General features: G+C 40.8%; 2 protein-coding genes across 3 annotated transcripts; one reads left to right on the forward strand and one right to left on the reverse strand.

The window, feature by feature from the left end:
• Nucleotides 1-3,615: 3,615 nt before the first annotated feature.
• On the reverse strand, nucleotides 3,616-7,207 carry LOC122069469 (putative wall-associated receptor kinase-like 16). 2 transcript variants are annotated; one of them, XM_042633480.1, is made up of 3 exons: nucleotides 6,005-7,207; nucleotides 5,440-5,613; nucleotides 3,616-4,980 (listed from the first exon to the last, which is right to left on the reverse strand). In XM_042633480.1, the coding sequence occupies exons 1-3, from the start codon at nucleotides 6,945-6,947 to the stop codon at nucleotides 3,803-3,805; spliced, it is 2,295 nt and encodes a 764-aa protein (XP_042489414.1). In that variant the 5' UTR covers nucleotides 6,948-7,207; the 3' UTR covers nucleotides 3,616-3,802. The 2 variants fall into 2 exon arrangements, with proteins under 2 accessions (XP_042489414.1, XP_042489415.1); XM_042633481.1 differs by lacking the exon at nucleotides 5,440-5,613 and having other exon boundaries at nucleotides 6,005-7,206.
• A 3,160-nt stretch (nucleotides 7,208-10,367) lies between these two features.
• LOC122069478 lies at nucleotides 10,368-11,471 on the forward strand. The gene is made up of 2 exons (XM_042633499.1): nucleotides 10,368-10,839; nucleotides 10,996-11,471. Exons 1-2 carry the CDS (start codon nucleotides 10,368-10,370, stop codon nucleotides 11,469-11,471), a joined length of 948 nt encoding a protein of 315 aa, XP_042489433.1.
• The last annotated feature ends 8,038 nt before the right edge of the window (nucleotides 11,472-19,509 follow it).

Consider the following 19,509-nt stretch of genomic DNA (forward strand, 5'->3'; position numbering starts at 1 on the left):
ACAAGTTTTAACCTGTGGCATTTCTTGGGCTGAGTTTTTATGACAGGTATTTATTCACTTGGTAGCAATAATACATATAGTAGGGGATGAGCAGGTAGGTAGGAAGTTGGGCTCTAGCCTAAATCTAGGGAAGGTCACTGGTACCAACTTCCTAACCCCCTCATCTTCTAGATAAAATAGTAGTAGTAATTATATTATCACATTAAGTGTGGCCCAAGTGGACTCTCCTTCTGGCCCCTTGTGGGGTCTATATGTGACCCCCAGTGCCTAGTTGGTCTTCAATGATCTAATAGCCTTTGCACTATGGACGAAATGATAAAGGAATAGCGGGAGACCCATATACAAAGGCTTCGTATAAGAATTCACAAAGAAACATACCATTAGTCAAGATGTGCAATAAGGGTTGTATCCAAACTCATTTTCACTTCTTGACAAATATAATCTCTTCCGATATTCTAAGTAATTATCAAATTTGGGTCGGCTTCTTTTGTGGTGGGTCAAAGGTTTAATTTTCAAAGGTGTGCTGCTTTGGAGCACAAAAGTCTGGCACTAAAGTTAATGAAATTGGCATCATTATTATCTTTTCAAGGTCTCAATCGTGTTTTTGTCAATAAAAATCAGCGATGGATGCTTTGTCGACTGTAATGAATCCTTTGATTGTTTTTCTTTCTGAAGTTGATGCAACTGGCATCACTATTATCTTTTCTAGTTCTCGTGTTTTTGCCAAGAAAAGTCGGCCATAGATGCTTGGTAGACTCTAATGAATCCTTTTTTTTTTTTTTTTTTTTTTTTGGCCTTTTGGTAAAAAACGAGCACTTATCTTGACAGGACAAGTACTACTCCACATAGCCACATTCCGCTATCCCTTGGGCCATTTTTCTCTGTTGGATACCGGATAAGTTCTCTCCACACGATTAAAGGGAGATGCGGGATAAGTATCCAGTTGGGCCACATTCCTCTCCAATCCAAACAAAATACGGGATAAGTATTACTGCACATAGTCACATTTAGCGTCAATCATTGAGCGGCCAAGATTGGTTTCTATGGATATGAAAATGGATGCTGTATAACATTCAAGATATCGATTTCTATAGTTAAAATTATTTCTCTTTTTGTTAGGCTGGCGGATAAGGGTCTTTTCCTGCTAATGGCAATGCCAAAGGTGGGTTAGGTTTTCTGTGTCTCTCAGTCTATTTTCTGTAGTTGTGTTTATTTGAGATCCATTTATATTTTTCTTCAGATTTTTTTTAGTACAAATGAATTTCTAGAGAAAAAGAGTACATTGATTCCTACAATCCTGAGCCCGCACTGGTAGGCTCGACCTAGTCCGACTCGTTTAAGGCCCAACCTGAACCGGCCTGTTTAATAAACGTGTCGGGCTTAAGCCCAGCCCATTTATTAAATGGGCGTTTATGGTGTAGAGTAGTAGCCCGTCGGGTGCCCAACTGGCCCGACTCACTTAAGTAGCCCGTTAGAACCGATTCACTTAACCCGACCAACGCAACCTCCTTTAGAAAAATGCTTAAATTGTAAATACCTATTCTACCACTAATACTACAAAATATGAATAATGCTTAAATTATAAATACCTTTTCTAAGAATCTTATCTTCTTAAATTCCAAGAAAAATGCTTAAATTGTATAACCAATAGTTTAATCCGCTTAAAAATGATTTTAGGGTAGGCCCGTTTTGGAGCCCGTTTAGAATTAAATAGGCCCATAGCCCGTTTAAGGCACGTTTAAGGTAGCCCGATTAAAACCCAACACTGATCGGCCCGATTACAAACTGTACCATGCCCCCAAAACCCAAGCTACCCGATGCAAGGTCGGCCCGGCCTGGCCGATTGACATCCCTACCTTAGGCTATGTTCCGTAGCCAAGAGAAGAAAAGAAAAAAAGATTCTAGAAAAGAAAGAAAAAGAAAAGAAAAGAAATGAAATGAAATGGTGAGAAAACAATAAAAAAAAAAAAAAAAGTTTGTATGTTTGGCTACCATTAGAAGAGAAGAAAATAAAAGAAAACAAAAGTTTTTATATTTTCTCATGTTTTCTTGTGTTTTTGGAATTTTTTTTTTTTCTTTTTGGGAGCAAAAGAAAACTTCACAATTCCTAAGGGGAATTTTGAAATTCAAAAACTGAATTTTTTCATGGATCAGGACATGCCAAGCACAAAGAGAAATTCTTAAACCAATAAAAAAGTATAAATTCTTTTTTCTTTTCTTTTCTGTTCTCTTGGCTACCAAACACAGCCTTCGTGCGTGGCGTGGGTCCCTGCTGATGGCAATGCCGAAGGTTGGGGCCCTGCTCGCTTTGTGATTTGGTTGTTTGTTTGTTTTTTTTTGTTTCTTCTTGATTTTTAATAAATTTATCCGTTATAAAAAAAAAAAAAAAGGTACATTGATCACTTAGATGTCTTCTGTTCATTTCCTTTGCCAACTTGCTAAGATGGGTCCTGCATCGAGGTATCTTTGAATATTTGTTGGGTTTGGGTCTTCTAAAGTGAGTATTTTGAGCCACACATAGGGTGACAATCCCAACCCACACACATCCAAAGAAAAAAATATTTTTTCTATTACATTAAGGGCAAGAGAGCAGGAATGTGGAGGCAGTGGCAGGGGCAAGGGCATCTTTTTCATAGCACATATGTCTTGGTGTGGAGAATACAAACGGATAACTTTCTTTCTCCCTTACTTTATTTATGGGTGAGGATTCCTAAAAGGCAATGTGGTCCCTGCACTAATGTTGGGGCCAATGAGAACGATAGTAGAAACATCAACATGGGTTGAATTTTTGCCTTTCAGAAAGGGCAAGATAGTCATTTCGTCGAGAAAGAATAGGAGGAGAGAGAATGAGTGCTGAAGGAGAAAGTTCTCAAGATTTGGAGGCTAGGGAGGGTGATTTGAGACTTCTTGATTCTCAGGACTTTGAGACTTCTTGATTCTCAGCTATTGGCAGACCTCATTTTCGGATGTTCTAGTTTTCTGTAGTTTTCTTTTCTCCTTGTGTTCGCTAGTGGCTATGCCAAAGGTGTGGATTGAGCTAGTTAACTTTGTGTGTTGTTTCTGTATTTTCCTAGCTGCTGTTCTTTTTCTTCTTTCTTTTATTAATATACATGATCCTTTAACCACCCCACCCCTCACACAGCCCCCCCCAAAAAAAAAAAAAAATGTTTGGTTTAACTAAAACAAACATGTAAAAGGATAATAGGTAGATCCAAAACTGTTGGGAAAAAAAAAAAAACTCAAGCCCTGGTGTGATCTCAAAACTCATTAAAATGACAACGACGTTATTTATTTATTTATATATATAAGGGGAGTCTTCTAACGTAGATCCACATGACGGGTTCCCACTTGACATGGAGACCTTTGGTGGCCTGGTTGCACTGTCTCACTTTGAGGTGCAAGCCCAAGGGGAGAGCAAAAGACCAGGTATCAGGAGAGGCCAAATTTTATTATTTATTTATTTATTTATTATTATTATTATTATTATTATTATTATTATTATTATTATTATTATTATTATTATTCTGAGGGTAAGGAAAGCAGTGTGACTAATTGAGACTAAAAAAAAATATATAACAGGTGAAGTATGGTCACCATGTCATGGACGGTTCCGGGGGAGGGCCATCCCAAAATAAGCAACTACATAATGACTAATTGTTTAGGCCATAGACATGATAAGAGGTAATAAATCTCTTATAAAGTTATACAATGTCTTAGAAAGATGTAGGTCTAGAATACAAACAATAGTTACAAAAGGAAAACTATGTCATAATTGCAAAGATCAACTTCTAGTGTTGAATAATCAACGAGTAATCTCTAATGCCTGCATGATAGAATATCCGAAAGATTCTTGATCAGTCCCATTGATAGTAGAACTTGTTGATGCTCCACCAAGAAGGCTTTCAGTTTCCTCGTATTTGTGTTGTATCCATGGGTTCTCATACAACTTTATTAGTGAATCAAGCTCCATTGCAACTTCTTTCTTTGTTGGCCTATCTTCTCCTTTAACCTTCAAGCATCTTCTTGCAAGTTCAGCAACTGCCACCAGTTGTTCTCTATCTCCCTCATTCACTACTTGGTAGTCAAGAATCTGAAAGAGATTGTTATCTTTCATTGAAGAAACAAAATGCATTGCAAGGCTTTTACAATCCTCAATCCCTTCGGATAGAATTGCCTTTTGCCTTGTCAAAAGCTCAACAAGGACAACACCAAAGGTATAAACATCACTCTTATCAATTAGCTGACCTGTATAAAAGCATTCTGGGTCCAAATAACCTAAGGTCCCTTGAACTAATGTTGTAGCTTGAGTTTGATTTAAAGGGGCCAGCCTTGAAGCTCCAAAATCAGATACTTTAGCTATGTAATTATCATCTAGAAGTATATTGGTAGACTTGACATCCCTATGAAGAATGGGTATCGAATGAGAAGAATGTAAATACCCAAGTGCTCCGGCTGTTTCAGCAGCAATTCTTAAACGATTTCCCCATGAAATAGACAACGACTGGTGCTCATTGTGAATATGTTGGGAGAGGGTTCCATTAGAGATGAACTCGTAAACCAACAATGGAACCTCTGTTTCTAGACAACAACCCAAGAGCTTCACCACATTTCTATGGTTGATTTGAGAAAGGATATCAACCTCATTGATAAACTGTATAATTTGGCCTTTATCCATTATTTTGGATTTCTTGATTGCCACTACTTTACCATTTGATAAGATTCCTTTATAAACCGTACCGAACCCTCCTTGGCCAAGTATCCGACTGTCATCAAAGTTGTTGGTTGCCTTCTTAAGCTGTTCTATGGTAAAGATCCCGGAAATATCGGTGACACCCCTACGCGAAGCAATTTGTTGCTGTAATAACAAACCTCCATTTTGTTGAAAGAATTTTTCTCTACGTTTGATCATTCTTCTCCTTTGGATTCCCAAGTATGATAAATAAATACAGATGAATACAAGTATGGTACCTACACCAGCACCTGCATAAAACAGATTTTTGGACAATAAATTTTTTTTTTCCCATCTCGAAAATCTCTATCATTGAGATTTGTAGCTAAACGTGTACAAGACTAGGGAAAAAGATTCTCTCCAACAATTGGGACGTCCAATGAGACATCCAATGCCTAAGAGGACCTAGGGGCGTCTACCCATATATTGGGCAATGTGTCAAAGTTTTCCCAATCATTGGATGCCTAGTTGACTGGTTGAACACCTAACTTGTTGGAAAGGAGCTGGAACCAATGAGTAGTAATAGGGAGTGGGTTGTTTCAATAGATACTTTGTGTCAAGTGTACCAAAGGCTAGACTTACGACGAATTTATATTGAAGTCCAATATTAATTACATGGGCCGTGTTAGCTGAAAGGTTTAGGTTTGCAAGATTTCTATCTAAACAACCAAACAAGAAAATATCAATTTTATTATTTAGAAGAAAAATACCTGCAATAATTTTGATCAACGAATTTTGTTTGTCCTGAGTACAACGAGTCCCATTTGTCCAACCATCGCCATGGTAGCCTTGTGGGCAATAGCAGCTATAACTCCCAATCGTATTTTTGCATTTACCACTCTTATCGCATAAATTATTGTATCCATTTTCACATTCATTTATGTCTTCATTATCATATCCACCACCGCATCACAATAGTCAAGAAAGATAGACCGTTATTTTACAATAAATTAATGGACAATACGTACCAAGACTATTATATAGAAGGGATACGTGGTCATTTAGAGAAGGGAAAGAAAGAGAGATCACATTTGGTGCTAGCTTACAGCATATCGATGACATACCCAACTTTTTCTCAAATAAAAATAAGGGAAAAAAAAATTCTGCCCCGAGAGCGTGGCCTATGCAAGCTTTCCTATGACTCTCTCTCTCTCCCTTCATGAAAAGACATCATTTCCCTTGCTTTGGGATGAGAGAGAAAGTACTGATGTATGTTGTGCTCTCGGACAGAAAACCACTTTCCAATATGAAATTAAGAAAAGAAAAGAAAAGTATCTTGGCATCCAACTTGAAGGAGATAAGGATTGCCCTCAAAACCATCGCTGCAATTACACCGATAGCCATAGCCGGGACCATTGATTGAATCAGAGCAATAGCTATTTGGACCACAAGCATAAGATTTTGTATCATTACGTGCTTGTTCACATGTGGGGTGTTCACTAGTCGGATCCCCAATTGCCCAGTCCAACACCACCGGAATATAAGTTCTATTCAATGTAGAAGACGAAAGATCTGATGAGGAATTAAAGATGAACCAGTCTTGCTCAGCCAAGAAAGCAAAGCTGCAGGGGTTGTACTGACAAACCCTAGTGTGGTTATTAAAAGAATCAAGTGTCACAAGAAAACTTTTGAGTCCCAAAGGGATTGGGCCCTGGCAACAACCAAGTCCAGAGCAAGACCCATCTGCTGCAGTAATCATGTTCAATCTATCACACGCAGCAAGGCACCCACTCGTAAAGATGATGCCCAAAACATCACTTATGAAGGCTAAGGTGTCGCACCCGATAGCTATGATCTTATTGCGACTGGATGAGAATGTGAACGGCGAACCGATCCAAGCGTCATCGCTTGTGTAGTTTTTCGAATCTGATTCTTCTCCTGTAGAATTGAAGCATTGAGAAGCATAATTTCTATTCTTGACTTTGATTTGGGCTTCCAGTAATGATATCTCAAGAACCTCATCATCATCTTGATTTCCTCGCAAATTCTTCCTTTCTCTATATGGTTTGAAGGTGTCATCCTGGGGCTTGCATAAGATTTGATAACCAAGGCTCTTGAAGCAACCTTCTCCGATGCCAAATGGGTAGGGTATGTTCATATTTCCACATTTCTCCTGGCAACCCGGCAAGGCTAGTGGTGGAACAGCCATGGATATTGAAACTAATGACAAGAAACTAGGCAGCAGTATCAAAAGATTCATCAAGACTATTTTTTCCATCTGATCCTCACCTTGGATAGATGTGTTTGTTAGTGGTCTATGGGATCAACTTAGGAACTACTAAAATATAGTATAAGAAGATTGATTCAGAACTTTGCTTGTGCTTACCTTTTCCATCTCCTCATTTGGATGTGCTCCTTGTTGATCTTTAAATTCAATACCTCAAGGAAGAATACCTCAACCAAGAATTACTCAATCTATCCTTCTCTTCCCCCTCATATTGACTTAGCACAACCTACTATGGCATTTTCCTTTTAGTGTTTATGACATATTTATGACAGGTAATTGAATTATTTTATATGAGATTTATATAATATTATATCTTGGTAGATTTCAAAAATTTTTAACGGCAAGTCTACGTATGATACCCCCCCCATCACTGTGTGTTGTAGAGATTACCATTTTGTCCAGTGCAGGTAAACTCATACCCTGTGTGCTGGTTTATAGCAGAGCATCCACAGTTACTATATCGCTTAGCATGGTTGTTGCAACCTGGACCACTCCCTTTAATATCCTTCTTAATCATGGCTATGGGTCCAGAGCAAGACCCTTAGCATGGTTGTTGCAACCTGGACCACTCCCTTTAATATCCTTCTTAATCATAGCTATGGGTCCAGAGCAAGACCCATCGCTCAGAATGGTTGTTGCAACCTGGACCACTCCACGAAGGTTTGAATGATGGTTGATCTGGGGGTGATATTTTGGTGATATTTTGACCATCGAAGGGAATGGAGACTGAGACGAGTTTGGCTATAGGAAACCTTGAATCTAATCATGATCCTAGGGGCGGCCGCCCGCCAGATCGTGGACGACAATTCCGTCTAACTGACTTTGGATGCCTCAACAGAAGGAGGTGTCGGACCAAGGTCCTAAAGGTGAGGGGTCTGTAGAGAAGAGTTCGGATAAGGCAGTGGGAGAAGATGGAGGTGGAAGGGAGCAGCATCAGGGTGGCCATGATGTTTCAAGGAGAACTTTTTCGTCGGTGGTTGGAAGTGCTCTTCCCGATGTAGATTTGCTTCCAGAACCAAACATTGTTGGGTCGAGAACGAAGATTGTCATTCCTCAGGAGGCATATGAGGAGAGGTTGGTTAGGTTCAAATTTGCCTTGATAGGTAGGACCAATTTCAGATTTCTATCAATAGATGACATTCGAAAGGTCGCTGCTGAAGGATGGCATTTGAAGGGAAGAGTAGCCTTGTCTCCAATGGGGAAGGGATTTATCCTCTTTCAGTTTGAGTTGGAAGGTGATATGGCTAACATCTGGAGAAGGAATCTGATAAAAGTTCATGGTCAATTCATTCGTTTTCAATGATGGAAACCAGATTTCGATGTCAATGCAGTGCACAAACCTACCAAGCTTGTTTGGATCAGATTTCCAGACCTCTCTCTAGAATACTGGCACGAGAAGATACTTCTTTTGATGGCCAAGGGGGCAGGGAGGCCAGTGGCTTTGGATAAACGTATAAGGTCGGCTGCAATGGGAAACTTTGCATGAGTCCAAGTGGAGGTGGTGATAGGGGCAAGAAGGGTGGAGGAACTTCATGTAGAAAGAAAACAACCTGGTTCAGATGAGATATTTTGGTTCAAATAGATAATAATATATGAAGATGACCTGTACAAATGCAGCTTCTGCAAAAAGGTGGGTCACGCCTTTGCTGAGTGTAGGGAGAGGAAAATTCCCTCTTATCGTACTAGAGAGAAAGAAGATTTAGTGGCGGTGGCCATGGCGGAGAGTGGTGGTTCTGAGCGGACAGAGGCCGATCGTGGTGGTGAAATTCCAGAAAATTTACCTTCCAATTTGGGAAAATCTCCTTCCCAAGTTAGGGGAGATTCTTCCTTATCTCACTCTCATTCAAGGGAGAATATTCCATCGTATATGGAAGGAGCCCAAACGTAGGGAGAGTTTGAAATTTTCATTCCTTTTGAGAAGAGTCCTAATTTGGAAACCAATAAGGAGAATATTGAGGCGAATAACGGCTCGAATGAGCCTGATTTGGCTCAAGATAGTGGATCCACTGTTGGAGCAGATGATGGATCGGATCTCGGACCAGGGTCGGTCCCTAAAGAAGTCCACAATGAGGACATTTAGGAGTCTTTTCATGATCAGGAAGATGCTCAGCCTTGGACTGAAGTCGGCTGGAGAGGGTCTAACACATATGCTTCTAGAGGTAGCGGTGGCGGTAGATGGGGTGGAAGGAGTTTAGTTCATAGGGTGACTCGCTCAGAAGTTGTTATGCAGCAGGAATACTCATATGGAGCGATGGTTGTTCATCATTTTGATGTGGAGGCAGTGGACAATCAAGCTCTGGAGATGGAGGGCAGCATGGAGGAAAGAAGGAAACAGAAAGGGAAGAACATGGCTTCCCATAAGCAGACTTTTCGTAAGTTTGATCGGATGGTGCTCCAAAAAAAGTGATCATGATAGTGTTGTTTTGGAATATTAGAGGCATCAAGAAGAAGGCTAGTGGCTTGGATCTAGGTAATTTCGTTAGGAAGGAGGCTCCGGATCTTATATGTTTAGCAGAGCCTATGGTGGAGATTCAAAAATTTATGAAGAAATTCCTCAATAGTATTGGCTTTGATACGGATTTTATTCATAATGAGAGGACTGATAAGGTCCCGAACCTGTGGGTTTTATGGAGAAGAGGCTTGAGAAAGCCAGATGTAATTTCCTTTTCTGATCAGCATGTATCGTTAAGGTGTTAGTGGCAGCAGAGGCCTTTTGCTTTGTCAGTGGTGCATGCAAACTGTTTCAGGGCTACGAGAAGGGATCTATGGACTAACCTAGCTATGTTCGCTCCGGGCCAAGGCACTCCTTGGTTGGTCCTTGGCGACTTCAACGCGACTCTTCAGGCTCATGAAAAACAAGGTCCAGGATCCTTTAACCTGGGGTCTGCAGCTGAGTTTGGAGCAATGGTTGATGGGTGCTCCCTTATCCAAATTCCTTCTCAGGGGGTAAGTTTACTTGGACTAATAACCGGTGCAGGGGGAATGTAGTTGCAGTGCTGGATAGGAGCTTTTGCTCAGATGATTGGTTAACTGTTTTTAAGGATTGCCATCAGAGAATGCTGCACTGTGGTGCATCTGATCACTCCCCACTATTGGTGATGTCTGAGGCTCTTGTAAATCCTCTGAATTGCCCGTTTTGATTTCAGAGATTTTCTACAGAGCACGAGAATTTTTTGGCTATTGTGAAAGGATCTTGGGACGTCTGGATTAGTGGATCTGCCATATATATTTTTAGTCATAAAATTAAAAGGCTCAAGGGAGATATAAGAGAGTGGGCAAGAGGTGCCTTTCCTAATGTTAATTTGGAAGTGTAGGAAGCGCTTAAGGGGCTTGAAGAGATCCAGATGGAGATTGAGGAGAAAGGCATGGATGATCAAGGAAGTTGATGCAAAATCGAGACATCTGAAGGCAATGGAGGGGTACGAGAGGCTTTGGGCTGAGAAGGCTCGATCCAGATGGAGATTACAGGGTGATAGAAGTTCCAAATTTTTTCATATATCAGCAAAAATTAGGAGAATGAAAAATACAATCACAAGCTTGAAGGATGGTGCTGGTCAGGTAATTTCTGAGAAGCCTCAATTGGAGATTTATATCAGAAATTATTATGAGAATTTTTTAAAGATTTTCCATATTGTGGATCATCTGGACATGTTGGATTGCATCCCTCAAGTCTTGGAAGATGTGGATAGATGGAGGTTGGATAGGATGCCTTCCAATGATGAAATCAAAGGGGCAATCTGGGAGCTTAATCCTGAGGGTTCTCCAGGTCCGGATGGCTTCCCATGTATGTTTTATAGAGTATACTCAGAAATTATTTATGGTGATGTCTATAATGCTGTTAGAGGTTTTTTCAGTAGGGGAATTATTCCTTATGGGATTAACGGTAATTTTTTTGTGTTAATTCCTAAGATAGAAGGGGCTTGCTCTCTAGATAAATTTAGACCATTATGTTTGGGAAATTTTTTTTTTTAAAATTATCTCAAAAATTATGGTGATAAGACTTTCAGGGATGCTTCCTCGTATGATATCTGAAGAGCAGGGGGCTTTCAAAAAGGCAAAATCATTCACTCTAATATTGCCTTGGCGTCAAAGCTATCAAATTTGCTGTTTTCTACTTCCAGAGGGGGTGGAATGGGGTTGAAGATTGACATCCAGAAAGCTTATGACACAATCTCTTGGGATTTTATGTTCCAAATGCTGAGGAAGTTTGGATTTTCTGAGAACTGGATATCCTGGGTTCATCAGTTGTTGGTCTCTGCAAAAGTGTCAGTTCTCCTTAACGGTGGCCTGATTAGGTACTTTGGAGTAGAGAGAGGGTTGAGACAAGGGGATCCCCTATCCCCATTGTTGTTCATCCTTATAGAGGAGGTGTTATGTAGAGGTCTTCATTTGCTTGTGGGTGAGAAGATGATTCAACTGCTCAAAGGCCCTCGTGGGATGATCACTCCTGCTCATAGTCTTTTTGCAGATGATATATTCATCTTTGCAAATGAGAGCTTCCTTAGTAAGTATTAGGAGTTTTCTGGGCAGAAAATCAGTCTAGAGAAGAGTAAAATTTTTTTGGGGTATATATCTTCTCAGAGAAAGCATGCTATAGTGGAGGAGTTAGGGATTCCCCTTTGTATGCTCCCTACAAGGTACTTGGGGGTGGAAATTTTCAAAGGAAGAGTTAAAAAGGAGTCAGTGATGCCAATCATGGATAGAGTGAAAGATCGGTTATCAGGATAGAAGGGTAAACTGTTGTCCTTGGCTGGTAGGGTGGAGTTGGTGAGATCAATGATCATGAGCATGCCGTTGCATAGTTTTGCTATCTATTAGTGGCCTGCGTCTATGATTAAGACTCTAGAAAAGTGGATGCGCAACTTTGTTTGGTTGGGGGAGATAGACTTGACGAAAAGAACTGTGGTCAACTGGGATCAGTGTTGCAAACCTAAGGAGGAAGGAGGCCTTGGGTTGAGGAGATTAAGAGATGTTAACAAAGCCCTGCTATGTAAAACTGCATGGCGAATAAAGCATGAAGACTCCACAGCTAGTAGGTTCCTAAGGGCCAGATTTCTTGATAAAATAGGGAGACCTAAGAAAGGGTATGGTAGATCGTCCATATGGCCTGGTATAAGACGAGTGCGGAATTTTATTTCTTCAAAAGAAAGATGGATTATTGGGGATGGAAGATCAATAAATTTCTGGAAGGACATTTGGGTGGGTGAGTCGGCTCTAGAAGAAGGTGGGGATGGTGCGGATCAGTTGGACCTGGAAGGGAAGGTGCATCGTTTCATTCACGATTTCAAATGGTGTTTACCTGAGGTGAATTCCAATTTCATGAGAGGTATTTTTGATTCTATATCAACTATTAATATTCCAGATTTTGAATGCGTCGATAGGTGTCTATGGAGCTTAACTATTGATGGGAAATTCAGCTCCAAATCTGCCTGGGAGGACATGCGAAAGAAGAACCAAATAGTGCCTTGGGCTTCCTTAATTTGGTGTAAAAAGCAGCTGCCTCGGGTTTCATCCCTGGCGTGGAGAGTTCTTCATGGAAAGATCCCAATGGATGATATGGTTAAAAAGAGAGCAGTTCCATTGGTGTCCAGATGCGAGCTATGTAAAGTGGAGGAGGAATCCTTGGATCACCTATTTATCTCTTGCTCTTTCTCTAGAGAAATTTGATGCTACGTTTGTGAGTGCTTTAACTTGAATAGGGGAAACCAATCATATCTCCTTGAGCTTGCTCAATGGTGGAAAAGAAAGCTTAAAATAGTTTGTTGTAAGGAGGCGTGGTCAATGAGTTTTGGAATAGTTCTGGACCATTTATGGAGGGAAAGAAATGGCAGGAAATATGATAGCAAAGATAGATTGGCAAAATATGTTTCTATCATGGTTGTGGAAGACATTAGAAGAAATGAGCCTTCAACAAAGGGAGAAGTGAAAACAAAAAATGACGTTTTATGCTGCAGACGCCTTGGTGTTCCTATTCAGGATGGATCTCATAGGGAAACGTTGGAGGTTTTTTGGTGTAAGCCATTTGTCAACTGGATTACACTCAATTTTGATGGAAGCTCTTTGGGGAATCCAGGGCAGGCTGGTGCAGGAGGAATATTTAGAGATTAGCGGGGAAGGGTACTAAGCTCATATAAAATATTTCTAAGGGTGGTTGGTGCCATTGAAGCAGAAATAGAGGGTTTGATGGAAGGGTTGATGAGAGCCAAAGATATGAGAATAAATATGCTGTGGGTGGAATCGGACTCGAGTGCGGTGGTAACTTGCTTCAACAAAAGAAAGTGTCGTGGTTTGCTTTGCAAAGATGGTTGTCTCTTCAGACTTATCTGAATGATATTAGATGGAAAATTTCTCATAATTATAGAGAAGGAAATGCGATTGCTAACTACCTGGCTAGAGATGCGGTAAAGTATGGGATTACAGCTGAAAATGTGGTGTTTCCGTCTCATATAGTAGACATCCTTGCTAGGGATGCCGATGGAAGACCGCACTTTAGATTTATATAGATTTTTTTAGTTCCATCTCAAATGTATGGATTTTGTGGAGGAGAAATTTAAATACTCCTGTGGCAATCTCTGAGTCTGAGCAACACGTGACGATAGCCATGAATTGGGGCCTACAACAGATTCATGTTTCATTTATTCATGCGAGCTACTTCAAAGTGTATAGAAGAACGCTATGGTTGGACTTAATGCATGATTCCCCTCAGTCCCCCACCCCTTGGGCGATTATAGGAGACTTTAATGTGACCCTGTACTCTCATGAAAAGCGTGGTCCTAGAAGCTTCAGTTTGGGCTCAGCTGCAGAGTATGAGGCCATAGTAGATGCATGTTCTATGTCTCAGATACCTTCAACAGGCAAAAAATTTACCTGGTCCAATAATCGACGCAGGGGGAATGTATGTGCTGTTTTGGATAGAAGCTTCTATAATGAAGAATGGATCACTTGCTTTCAAGATTGCTCTTAGCTAGTCCTTCCGCGGATAGCATTTGACCACACTCCTTTAGTGCTGATCTCCAATACCAGCCAGCGTCCTCATAATTGCCCCTTCCGATTCCACTAGTTTTGGATGGATCATGGTGACTTTGAGCAAGCTGTGGCAGAATCGTGGGTGGAATGGGTCTCAGACTCGCCGATCCTTGCTCTTATGCTGAAGCTAAAGCACCTCAAAGGAGTCCTTAGATGTTGGGCGAAATCTGCATTCCCAAACTTTGAACAAGCTCTGGAGGAGGTGAAACAACAATTAGTTCAGGTGCAGGATCAAATTGATGGCAATGGGATGAACGACCAGCTGTTTGCACTGGAGGCAGATGCTAAAACAGGTCTAGCCAAGGTTCTAGAAAATCATGAGAAGCTATGGGCTGAGAAGGAGAGAATTAGGTGGATGAAATATGGAGATAGAAATTCAAAATTCTTCCATTTATCTGCAAAAATGAGAAGAAATAGAAATACAATCAGAGCTTTAAAGAAGATTAACGGATCCTATGTGGAAGAGCAGCCTCAATTGGGGGAATATATTGTTGACTTTTATGAAAACTTCCACAGGTCTATTCCAACGGTAGACCATTTAGATCTCTTGGAAAGTATTCTGAAAACTCTCCAGGAGATTGATAATTTTCGGCTCGATTCGCTTCTAGGTGATACAAAAATTAGAACAGCAGTGTGGGAGTTGGATCTAGACAGTTCGCCTGGCCCTGATGGTTTTTCTGGTGCTTTCTTTAGGAGATGCTGGAGCATAGTGGATAGAGAGGTTTGCAATACTGTGAGATTTTTCTTTAGGAAAAATTGTATGCCCCCTGGAGTCAATAATAATTTTTTAGTTCTGATTCCCAAGATGGAAGGAGCGGAGACCCTTGATAAATTCCGCCCGCTGTGTATGGGCAATTTTTTCTGCAAAATAATCTCAAAAGTGATGGCCCTTCGTCTTGAACCTCTCCTTCCTAGACTTATTTCAGAAGAACAGGGGGCTTTTCAAAAGGGTAAGATGATCCATGACAATATCTCTGTTGCTTCAGAACTAGCAAACTTGATGTTTTCTTCTACAAGATGGGGTGGCCTGGGTTTGAAAATAGACATCAGTAAAGCATATGACACCATCTCTTGGAGCTTCCTATTCCAAGTAATGCGGCGCTTTGGCTTTTCTGAGATATGGATTAAACGTCTCTATCAAATCTTGTCATCTACAAAAATATATGTCTTGGTTAACGGAGGTCCACAAGGTTTTTTTGGAGTGGAGAGAGGTCTGAGACAGGGAGACCTTATTTCCCCCATGCTCTTCATCATAGCAGAAGAAGTTTTGTTAAGAGGCTTATCGAGACTGGTCCAGAGCAAGATGATACAGTCAATCCAGGGCCCCAGAGGAACTCCTACTCCAGGGCATATTCTTTTTGCAGACGACATTTTCATCTTCTCGAATGCTAATCGGAGGTATATTCGCAATCTGAAAGACTTTCTAAAGAATTACCAAGAATTCTCTGGGTAATGTATCAATCTTGAGAAGAGCAAGCTTTTTTTGGGTAAAGTTGCTTCTGATCGTAGACAAACAATCTCTGAGACCCTGGAAATTTCTATTTGTAGCTTCCCTACTCGCTATCTTGGTGTGGAAATTTTTAAGGGAAGGGTAAAGAAGGAGGCACTAATGCCTGTGATGGACAGAGTTAAAGGCCGTTTAGCTGGTTGGAAAGGAAAGCTTCTATCAATGGTAGGAAGGGTAGAATTGGTTCGATCGGTTGTCTCTGCCATTCCAAATCATAGCTTTGCTATTTATTGGTGGCCATCATCTCTCCTTGAAACAATAGAGAGATGGATGAGAAACTTTATTTGGACTGGCGAGGTGGATTCTTCTAAGGCGATCATGGTCAGATGGGACTTTGTTTGCAAGCCAAAGGAGGAGGGGGGCTTGGGGATTAGAAGACTTAGAGATACAAATATGGCTATGCTCAGTAAGATGGTGTGGCGCTTCAAGCATGGGAAGCATGCCGCCAATTCTTTTCTCAGGGCAAGATTTGTCAAGAAAAATGGAGCTTTTAATATGGGCTGCAGGCACTCCTCTATCGCCTTGGGCATCTGAAAGGTGTGAAAGTTTGTGGATCTGAATGAAAGGTGGATCATTGGTAATGGGGGCCTAGCAAGATTCTGGAAAGATAAGTGGTGGGGACCCAAGGCGATCATGGACGAGTTTCAAGATGCGGATATCTCTCTCCTGGACTCTGATGCCAAAGTAGGTGATTTTATTCGAAATGGAAAATGGACCCTTCTAGATGTGAACTCAGACCTTCTACGGTCTATTTTTAAAGCAATTAAAGAGGTTAAAATCCCCACGTATCAAGTAGAGGATGTATGCATTTGGCAACTGACTCCGCTGGGATCTTTCTCTACCGCTTCTGCATGGGAAAGTATAAGAAGAAAATCACCAAAAGTGAACTGGAATTCCTTGATTTGGCATAAAGGTCTCCCTCCCAAATACTCTACTCTGGGATGGCGTCTTGCCTATGAGAGGCTCCCCACAAATGAGATTACAAGAAAGAAAGGAGTCCAAATGGTGTCTCGATGTTCTCTCTGCAACCAGGCGGAAGAAAGCACCAACCATATTTTTCTACACTGCCAATATGCGATGGCCATTTGGGAGAATTTTACAAATTGCTTTGGTGTCCGCTGGGCAGATCACACAACTCAGTGACATGTTTGATGATGTGGTGGAAGAGGAAAGCGAGATCTATAAATTTGAAGTCTCCTTGGTTGATGGGATTTACTATTATAGCTGCCATATTTGGTGGGAACGTAACAGAAGATGATATGAGTGCACAGCTTGGAATGTGAACTACTCCTATGAATATATTCGACAGAAAATTTGTCTCTGTGTAGGCCGCTCCAAGGGTGAGATTAAATCAACTCCTGATTTAATTTGCTGCAGGAAATTGGGTCTATCTGTAGAAAACCAAAAGGATACGCCTCCTCTTGAAGTACATTGGTGTAAACCTCCGATAAATTGGATCAAAATAAATGTGAATGGCAGCTCTCTAGGTAACCCAGGTAGAGCAGGGGCAGGAGGCATCGCCAGAGATAGTGAGGGGCGCATTTGTAACTCCTTCAGTACCTTCCTGGGTATCAAGAAGACCTATGAAGCAGAATTTGAAGCGGTCCTGGAAGGAATCATGCTCGCTCAAAATATGAATGTCAGAGGTCTCTGGATCGAGTCGGATTCAACAACTATGGTGACTGCGATATAAAAAAATCAAATTCCTTGGTTTATCCTTCAAAAGTGGATTTGCACCCTTCCTTTTTTAGAATCTACTCCATGGAAGATCACCCATTGCTATAGAGAAGTGAACACTACTGCAGACTATCTGGCGAAGAAGGCATCCAAGTCAGGTGTCTCTGCTTATGCGGTGCCTTTACCGAATCATATTAATGTCGACTTAGAGGATGATGTGTTGGGCAGGCACAGGTACCGCTTCTTCTAGGGTTAAGCTTGCCTCCTCTGCTGATGGCCATGCCGAAGGTGGAGGTCTCAAGTGGCTCTAGGGGTCTCGGGCTTGCCCTTTTTATTTTCTTTGTACTCTCATTTTGCTTTTAATAATATTCAGATCTTTAGCAGAAAAAAAAAAAAAAAAATGATCTTGGTATATTAGAATAAAAAAATGTGATCATTGAACATTTATAATAAATTTCTGGATAGAGGATTTACATACGGCTTATGTATATTGGCATCTAGCTCCAACACCAAACAAATAGTCGCATGGAAGGGATTGCCTCATGATAAATATACAAGGAACCCACATGGTCCGGGAGAGAGAGAGAGAGAGAGAGAGAGAGAGAGAGAGAGAGAGAGAGAGAGAGAGAGAGAGAGAGTGCCAAAGAGTATCAAGAAGACAGCCTAGGCAAGCCACATTTGGATGGAGGCTGGTATATGCGAAACTCCCAACTGATGATAGAGTGTGTGCTAAGGGAGTCCCAATGGTCTCAAAGTGCAGCCTATGTGGAATTGTTGGGGAATCGTCCAATCATCTATTTCTTGCATGAAACTGTTCTATAGAAATATGGAAAAGGTTTGTTTAGTGCATTGGGGTGGTATGGAAAGGTCAGAGTGCCATTCTTGATCTGGTAATGTGGTGGAAGAGGAAGGCTCGCACTCTAGCTCTGAAGGATCCTTGGGTGGTGGGTTTTGCTATTGTCGCTGATGGAGGGAGAGGAATGAGAGAAGGCATGGCAATGGTGCAACTCTTCCTGGGTATATTTTTCATAGGGTTCTCATAGAAATGAAGGAAAGTAATCTGAATTTGGTAGGAGTTGTTCGATGTGTCAATGACCTAGTGTATTGCAGAAATCCGGGGCTGCAGAGCCTTCCAAGGAGAAATTTTTTGGCCCTTGAAGTTTATTGGTGCATCCTAAGGTATGGATGGTATAAGTTGAATGTAGATGGCTGCTCATTGGGTAATCTAGGGCGGGCTGGAGCAGCAGGAATCGTACGTGACCATAATGGAATAATAGTTGAATCTTTTAAAGTCTTTCTAGGAATTCAATCAAATTACATAGCAGAATTCAAAGGGCTTGTGGAGGGTATTTGGAGGCAAAAATTAGAGAAATTAAGGCTCTGTGGATTGAGACAGACTCAGAGGCGGTAGTGGCAGCAATTCAGGAAAAAAACATCCCTTGGTTTGTCATGCAAGAATGGTCCTCAACTTGTCATTACCTTCAGTCCATCCAATGGGAGGTAACTCATTGTTTTAGAGAAGCTAATATTGTGGCGGATTACTTTGCAAAGTCAGCAGCAAAAACAGGCATCTCAGAAAGTAATCCAAGACTTCCATATCATATTCAAGAGGAAGTAGTGAGGGATGCTAATTCTATACCTCAGTACTGATTTTCTTAATTAGCTGTTGAGCGCCCCTGCTGATGGCAGTGCCAAAGGTGGGAGGTTTTTGCTCTTCAGTTTCCTTGATGTATGTTTTTATTTTTCATTCTTCTTCTTTAATACAATTTGGTACTTTTAGCGAAAAAAAAAGAGTATATAAGAAAGTGTGTATTAATCTTCTAGCAAAAAGAAAAAAAAAAAAAAAATGTATTCACAGTAGTGTATATAAAAAAAAAAAGCAATCTTTTTTCTAGTCTACTAACCAGAGATGAGACATGGTAGTCTAGACTCTAGATTCATCCACGAACCAACAATCATTAATCAAAACTCCTGCTATTGGACGGAATTCTAGAAATACTCTTCCTCTCTAATCCTAATATGATCGTTACTCTTCCATTTTTTGCTCCAACAACAAGAGAACATCCCTTCCATTAAAAATTATGGGAAAAGACTCTCTAAGCATGAGGCTTAGGGAATGTCTACTTATGTTCCAACTTTATTATACATTCTCTCCTCAGAAAAATGAATGAAAAGTAAATGTGAGTAGACATTACTTACTCCCCTCATGTTCAGAGAACTTGGAGATTATAAGGATGTAAAATAGAGGGATAAAAAACCTTGCACTAAACAAAATGTGACCCAAAAGAGTGTTAAGAAGAAGAGAGTATATAAGAAGGTGTGTATTAAACTTCTAGCAAAAAA

Source organism: Macadamia integrifolia, unplaced genomic scaffold, assembly GCF_013358625.1.
Source record: "Macadamia integrifolia cultivar HAES 741 unplaced genomic scaffold, SCU_Mint_v3 scaffold624, whole genome shotgun sequence".
In the NCBI taxonomy this organism is placed as follows: Eukaryota; Viridiplantae; Streptophyta; class Magnoliopsida; order Proteales; family Proteaceae; genus Macadamia; species Macadamia integrifolia.

What these genes read in the sequence shown, in the direction of transcription:
- LOC122069478 (XM_042633499.1), top strand. Translation starts at nt 10,368, where the DNA reads ATGGAGGGGTACGAGAGGCTTTGGGCTGAGAAGGCTCGATCCAGATGG. An exon ending in TATTCCTTATGGGATTAACG is followed by an intron (nt 10,840 to 10,995) that starts GTAATTTTTTTG and finishes TCTGAAGAGCAG; the next exon opens with GGGGCTTTCAAAAAGGCAAA.
- LOC122069469 (XM_042633480.1), bottom strand. Translation starts at nt 6,947, where the DNA reads ATGGAAAAAATAGTCTTGATGAATCTTTTGATACTGCTGCCTAGTTTC. An exon ending in CCTTCAAGTTGGATGCCAAG is followed by an intron (nt 5,614 to 6,004) that starts ATACTTTTCTTT and finishes ATGATAATGAAG; the next exon opens with ACATAAATGAATGTGAAAAT. An exon ending in GTTGATCAAAATTATTGCAG is followed by an intron (nt 4,981 to 5,439) that starts GTATTTTTCTTC and finishes TGTTTTATGCAG; the next exon opens with GTGCTGGTGTAGGTACCATA.